General features: G+C 34.6%; 1 protein-coding gene across 1 annotated transcript; it reads left to right on the top strand.

Annotated features, from left to right (window-relative positions):
• The first annotated feature begins 3356 nt into the window (after window positions 1-3356).
• On the top strand, window positions 3357-4445 carry LOC144549003 (DNA-directed RNA polymerases I and III subunit RPAC2-like). The gene is made up of 4 exons (XM_078297743.1): window positions 3357-3500; window positions 3588-3690; window positions 3924-4000; window positions 4144-4445. The coding sequence occupies exons 2-4, from the start codon at window positions 3590-3592 to the stop codon at window positions 4257-4259; spliced, it is 294 nt and encodes a 97-aa protein (XP_078153869.1). The 5' UTR covers window positions 3357-3500; window positions 3588-3589; the 3' UTR covers window positions 4260-4445.
• The last annotated feature ends 2894 nt before the right edge of the window (window positions 4446-7339 follow it).

Genomic DNA, 7339 nt, shown 5'->3' with positions numbered 1-7339 from the left:
TCTCACTCCAACATCAGTCTACCTTCCACCTCAAAGGCAGAAAGAAGGGAGAAAGCGCTCAAGGCGATTTCGGGCGATTTCGGGCGATTTTCTGGGCGACTACAGCTACAGGTAATTTAAATATTTTTTAAATTATTCTTTAAATATTTTTGGTAATTATTTTTTAAATATTTCTTTTAATTATTTTTAAAATATTTATTTCAATTATTTTTTATATATTTTCTAATTATTTTCTAATTAGCCGTTGATTACTGTACAGTTAGTATTTAATTACGCACATAATTAGCCTTCCTAATCAATTGTTGTCACTTGAAACCCTAGTTATAATGACACCCAAAGTTGGAAAAAATAGAGGAAGAACTGAAACCGAACACGAAGCAAAAAGAGCACTCATTAATAATTTTTGGACGGCTGAAGCCTACGCGATGAGGAATTTGGAAAGATTGTTTTCACCCAAAAATAAAGAAGCATTTCTGAGCACTCTTGATCCATCAATTAGAAAAATGCTGATGGAAGGCTGGGTGGACAGGGTCCCTCCACCTGGATGGGGACAGTGCTGCTTATGTGAGCTGAATGGAGATATGGTGGATATGTTCTTCTGTTATAAATGTGGCAAAGCTGTTCATCCCAATTGCATGGACCCGCATGCAGATCTGCTGAATGACGCTCGTCTCACTACGTGGAAGTGTCCTGCGTGCATCCGTCGGGCTGAGGAAAAAAAGGGAGCAAGCTCCTCGTCTCGTAAGGCTTAGACCTCAATTGTATGTTGTTGTAGTATTTTATGTTTTAACTATAACGGTTTGTATAATTGATATTTGAACTGGTTGTTGCTGTATGAATTTTATGTTACCTTATTCTATGGACTCGACGGTACTGTATTATTTAGTAATGTATTTCAATTTTAAATTCCTGGATTTATTATGAATTTTAATCCGTTTTTCTTCACAAAATTCTTCAAATCAAAATTATAAGATCTATATAAAAACAAAAAAAAAAAACAAAAAAACCATGGGGCGCCCTTAGGGATGGCACCTCACTTGCCTTATGGGGCGCCCCAGGGGGTGGCGCCTCATAGGGTATTTTGGGCCGCCCTGGGCCCAGGCGGTCAGGGCATTTTTAAAAAAAAATTGGGAGCAGGGGCATTTTTAAAATTTTGATTTGTTTTAGGGATATTAATAAAAATCGCCGAAGTTTCCCTGTCTAATATATTACAAGAGAGATGATTGTTAGTATTTCAGTTCTACCAGAATGTGTAATGGATGAATTGAAGCATAAATCATTTACTAATTTATTTTAGTATTATTGTTATTGTTGTTTTTAAGTAAATTTATTTTCTTTCGTGTTATTTATATTATCATTTATTAATATTTAAATTATTTAATTGTTATGGCGTATTTATATATATTTAAATATATTACTGGTACAAATTTAATTATTGATAGTGGCTTGGGTTGAGCCTAATTATGCAAGTTCTATCAATATAGTTTTTTTTTTCCTTAGATAAAAATGAGAGTAAAATTTTGTAATTTTAAATATCCACGTAAAATATTCTAGTCGAGTTTCAGATCTACGACCCTCATACAGATGACATCGATCATCTAGTTACTGGATCAAAGACTGATTTTCTTTTTAACAAACTATGATCAAACCTCCGAACTGCAAATATTCACAAAATAATATTTTACTCGAGTTTCAGATAGACCTTGTGACTTGCACACGAAAAAAAATATATCATAATTAATATAAGGGAAAATTTTCAGTGTGCCCATACAAACTTTTGAAATAGCCAATTTACCCATCAAAATACCATAATATCCAATATCCCTATACAAATTTAATATTCTTTTCTTCATCCTCATACAAACTTTTGAAATAACCGAACATTGAATCGAACATTGAATCTATAATTTAATTTCCACACAAATCTGGATGGGATCAGAAATAAACAGCCCAAATCGAACATTAAATAGTTCGGTTCTGTTGAATTTTGAAATCCTGCGGTTTTTTATATTTGGTTCGGTTTAACCTGTCTTATTTTGATTCAACCAAACAAACTAAAATTTACTTGATATTTACTTCTTTATATTTGGTTCCGTTATACTTTTGAGGCATGCTTTGAAAATAATATAATGTCCTAATTTGTTTTTCTTTTTGATGAAGTTGAGGTTAAGTCTCATATATTAATGCTCAAGTCTTCTTTTTTTTATTCGCTTTATGCATCATGCGTGCTTGATATGTATGAATATTGAATCGGCTTGCATGCATCATGAAGCAAATCAGATGGTTCTCAACGTGCATCAGACAGATTTGGGTCGGATGCCTAACGGACACGTCCTGCTTCCTATATTTGGTTCCGTTCAATTATATATTAAATGTACGCCACCTCCAAGGATCCCATGTGCTCATTATTTTTAAAATTCTCTACACGGATTAGCAATTTTTGGGTTGTTGAACATATTTTTGGAGTTGGCATTAGCACCTTTCTGAATTTTAATATTTTCATCTATACCCATATTTTTTTAAAATTTGAAATTGCTCATCTACTTTCATAATACTGAAATTATACATGTAATATACGCAGGGCGGAGCTAGACTTTCAGGCTATGAGAGTCAATTATAAACAACTTTTATGTTGGAAATAAATGTCAATTTTGTAGTATTCATAATATTTTCATCTATACCCAAAATATTTTTAAAAACTTAAATTGTTCATTTATTTTCAGAATAATGAAGTTATACATGTATACATGCAAATAAGGGTATTCATCGGGTCCGTTTCAATCAGTTTTAAACCGAACTGAGATATTTCGGTTTGAACGGTTCATTTTTTCTAATTAAATGGATTGGTCTAGTTCATTTTTTTTTAGAAAACTTGTCAACCCTAAGCTCACTTGAGAGAGCCTAGTTGCAGCTAGATCTGAAAAAATAGTGAGATTATGCCCTTTAAATGGTTAATTTCATTATCTTGAAGGATCTGATTGCAAATAGTGAAAGACTGAGGGTCAAGGTATAAATATGAGATGGGCTACGGTGAGTTCAAATGCTAATATACCTGAGAATGTTTCATAAGAATCTGATCTTGAATCGCTACATGACAAATTAGAAATTATAAAATAAATTAACCATTCAAATGAGAATAGCATGTAGCCGTTTAAATGAAAATAGCACAAATCTCAAAGCTTGGATTTAACCCAAATCAAATCCCTACTTTGGGTCCGGACCCCTATTCTTTTCCCTCTTCTTCCTCTGACCGACGAACCCACAGCAAAAAAAAATCAGAAAAAAAAACGCGGGGGAGAAAAGAGTAGAAGGACATTTTGGTCCGTGAAAACTTTAAACGCTGTATGTACAGAATTTTACGCTGTAAAAATGGATTCCCGTTTATCTGTCCCGAGTCCCGAGTCTCTCTTTTTCGTTCATCTCACCTCGCGTTGGACTCTCTTCCTCGCGCCTCAATCGCTGACAGCCAGTCCTCCTCTCTCGCCGCCTCTGAATCAAAGGTAAGTTTTCTTGGAAATTCCTCAAATTACGGTTGCCTCTTATTGATAGAAGAGCCGCATCTCTAATTTTGTTTTTGGTGTGGTTAGAAATGGAGCACGGTTCGTTGACAGATGAGAGCTCGTCGACGTTTTCTCTAATAGACGAGGATCACACTTTGGCCAATTCTGTCAGATTTGTGCTTAATCAAGAGTAAATATTAATTACTTACAATTATATCTTCCTTGATAGAACCACTGAACAAGAATCATGAATTACTTGGTTAGTTTCTCAAATAAAGGTTGAACAGAAAAGTAGCTGGTATGGTTATTAAATCTGGTATGTTTCAGTTGTTTATTCATTTGTCTTTATTCTAGTGTGCAATTCTTTCCAATTTACTCCAAACTGTATTTCAATTTCTTTTATTTCTCTGTAACACTTGACAGCCCAAGAGTGTCGTTTTGCGGATATAGCATACCGCATCCGTCAGATAACAATGTCAACATCAGAGTTCAAACTACAGGTGTTTCTTTTTTATCCTTTATTTACAAGTGCAATTTCTTCAATTTGCTCTTCTCCATAAATTTCAAAAATCTTATGAGAAACTGCTTTTGAATAATTATTGAATGATGTGGGGTCTTATGTGTACATTTTTTGGATGGATAGGAGCCTCGGCAAAGGATGTGTTAAAGGGTGCACTTCGTGACCTATTGGATAGGTGCAAGTATGTCGGAGTTACATTGGACAAGTCTGTTAGTGACTTCAAGGCAACACAACCATGAACCAACCAACGGAATGGAAGAAAGTTGATGAATAGTTGCTTAATTGTTTAATCTTTATTTATTTTCCTCTAGTACTTTAGAACCTTGTGTGAAAGTCATTTTCAAGAAGTTGGTTTGATGATTAGAGAGATAATATTAGGAGGGTCAGCAGTTAACTTTACTGAAATGGCTGTTTATGTGCTTCAATTCTTAGTTTACTGAAGTTTTAACCGTCCTGAGCTCGTTTTGGGAGGCCTTTTCCTTTAGGCTTTAATTGGGCTGTTGCGTGATGTTTCAGGCCCAATAGTGATTTTAGGCTTAGTTGGGCTGTTCCTGTATTCGGCCCACGAAATGGTTCACAAGTCCTTCGGTACAATTAATGACCCTATCAACTATATTGAAAGTTAAATTGATTTGGTAACAGTATAAACCAAAAGTTTGAAGCATTATTCAAGATACAAACCAAAAGTTGCAAACATTTGCTTGTGAATGCGCCACAATATTAGCCCAATGTGTTGTGAAAAAAAAAATCAGACTTCAAACTCGGTCATGAACTGGTAAATTTTCAAGCTCTATCTGAGTCCATGAGGAATCCATTTCAAGCATCTCATTTTTGCCTTTGTCTGAGAATGGAAGCAATTTCCTACTCGATATATTTGCTGAATTTGAAGCCTCAGACATCTCCAGTGCTGCTGAGACCTTGTTTTTCCCCTTTTGTTGTTGATTCCAAGAGAGAGAATTCATAGAGGACGGAATCCCCCGATCCATACCGGCATTCCCTTTGTTAGTGTAATCTTGAATTAAAACTGACTGTTTTTCGGTAATTGTGAGTTGTTTTGATATCTTTCGTAACATCATCAGACAGTATCAATGGCATCGATTGCACATGTCTGGGTCCTTTTGATTTCAGAACATCCATTTTCGTCGCCACCTGGTCTGACATGTAGGAGCTGCTGCAAGGAACATCCTCAGATTCTATTTTTAGAGAGAGAAGGTGTTTATCGGCAATAACTTTTGGGTCTGAAAGGTTGGAGCGACAGACTGGACAGGTTTTGTGCTCAGCTAGCCAGGTATCAATGCAGTTGGCATGAAACACACATGTCGACATCCCGGAAGAAGTTGAAGGGTATCATTGATTCATCGTTTCAAGAATTCAGTGAAGCAAATGGCACACTCAAGTGGACTGTTGGAAGCTCTCATAAGTTTGATAACAGCATAGTTAACGAGCGGGAATGTCTCTATGACCTTTTGATCGACCCCACGGTTGGTATTTAAGCGATCGACCCCACGGTCAGGAGAGGTCGGAGACGGCGGCAGTCTGGCTGTAGTTGTATTTTTCACATTTGTTGTCCCGTGCAGTATATGACAATGCTTCTTTTGTCTTTTTTTTTTCTTCTTTGAAGTGTTCAATTAATAGATTTTACTACTTTTTTTTAGTCTTTTTTTTTAAAATACAAATTTTGAATTTATCATATTGAAAGTGAGCATTTTTTTAATGGATGAAAAACTTAATTAAATATGTATTTTAATTCCACTTGTTAAAATTAAAATGTCATTGGTTTCCGTACTAGCCAACCAATGCAACAATATATACCCTCCTGAGATTTCCAAGTGTACGTCATCACTGGCTACATATCGTTGGGTTTGGGTTGGTTTGTTACGACAATTTAGTACATTGATTAATATATAGTTCTTGTCGACAATTTAGGGAACAAAAAAACAATACTACAGAATTTAAAACCAATTTGGAGGTGGGGCCGGGTTAATATATTTATGGCATGCATGCTGATGCTGGGCGAATTAATGAACGCACATTTTCATGAGTTTAGATTTGATGAGTTCGTTCCATAACCATATATTATATGGGACCGAATCTCCTGCCTCTCCGGGGCAGGAATTTCCTGCCCCCAGAGTCACTGTTAGTGGGCCCCACCCACCCCAAATCCTAAACCCGGCCCCACTCACCCTAAACCCAACCCCACCCCACAGTGACTGAGGGGGCAGGAAAATCCTGCACCCCGGGGGCATGTGATCTGCTCCCATATTATATATATTGTCACGAATTTTAAAGGAACCCCGACGAAATGCGTACGAGAATCTAATTAAGTATATTCCTTTGAGAATGAATGCACCACTGTCGACTCAATGATTTGTCAACAAAACATTAACATTAAGATCAATATGCAATTAATAAAGATTAATTAAAGAGTTTAACTAATTGAACCAAAATTCATTGTTATAAATTTGATCAAACCAAAAATAGCTTCAAATAATACATTTCAAGGTATAGTAACAGAATTAAGGACTCTATTAAACCAAAAATAATAGTTCAAAATTTTAATTGAATTGAGAAAAGCTCACAAACTCAAATAGTTTTGGGGAAAAAAGAAAAAGAAGGCTTTCACCAAACATTGAAATCAATATGCAATTCATAAAGAGTTAAATTGAACCAAAATCTACATTTAGAAATTTGACTAAACCAAAATTTGAACATACTAAAAGTAAGTTTCTAAATAGCGATCATAAAAACTATGGCGCTATGAACGCTACAGCGTGCTATTCCGTGCTATAGCAGTATTATATGGGTGTAGCGTTGTTTTTTATTAGCTATTCCGCTATAACGCGATAAACGCTATTTAAAACTTTGATTAAAAGAAATCAAGGAACTCTATTAAACCAAAATTAATAGTTCAAAAATTGAATTGAACTTGAGAATAAGAACTCACAAACTCAAAATAGTTTTGGGAAAAATGAAACAGACTTTAACGATACATTGAAATCAATATGCAATTAATAAAGAGTTTAATTGAACTAGAAATTAATTAAACCAAAAAGACTTTATAGACTCAAATATACCAAAAATAATAATTTAAGAATTTAAACGTATAAAAAAAAATCAAGGAACTCTATTAAACCAAAAAAAAAAAAAATTTAAAATTTAATTGAAATTGAGAATGAAAAACTCAAACTAAAAAATAGTTTTGGGAAAAGAAACAGACTTTCACGGAACATTGAAATCAATATGCAATTAATAAAGAGTTTAATTGAACAAGAAATTAAACTAAACCAAAAGGATTTTATAGACTCAAATTACCAAAAAT

Source organism: Carex rostrata, chromosome 2 (genome assembly GCF_964058835.1).
Source record: "Carex rostrata chromosome 2, lpCarRost1.2, whole genome shotgun sequence".
In the NCBI taxonomy this organism is placed as follows: Eukaryota; Viridiplantae; Streptophyta; class Magnoliopsida; order Poales; family Cyperaceae; genus Carex; species Carex rostrata.
This window is presented reverse-complemented; position numbering and strand designations above follow the sequence as displayed.

Bases quoted from the DNA above. Each gene is read 5' to 3' on its own strand.
- LOC144549003 (XM_078297743.1), top strand. From the start codon at position 3,590: ATGGAGCACGGTTCGTTGACAGATGAGAGCTCGTCGACGTTTTCTCTA. The intron at 3,691-3,923 runs GTAAATATTAAT...AACACTTGACAG, and splicing joins AGATTTGTGCTTAATCAAGA to CCCAAGAGTGTCGTTTTGCG. The intron at 4,001-4,143 runs GTGTTTCTTTTT...TTGGATGGATAG, and splicing joins CATCAGAGTTCAAACTACAG to GAGCCTCGGCAAAGGATGTG.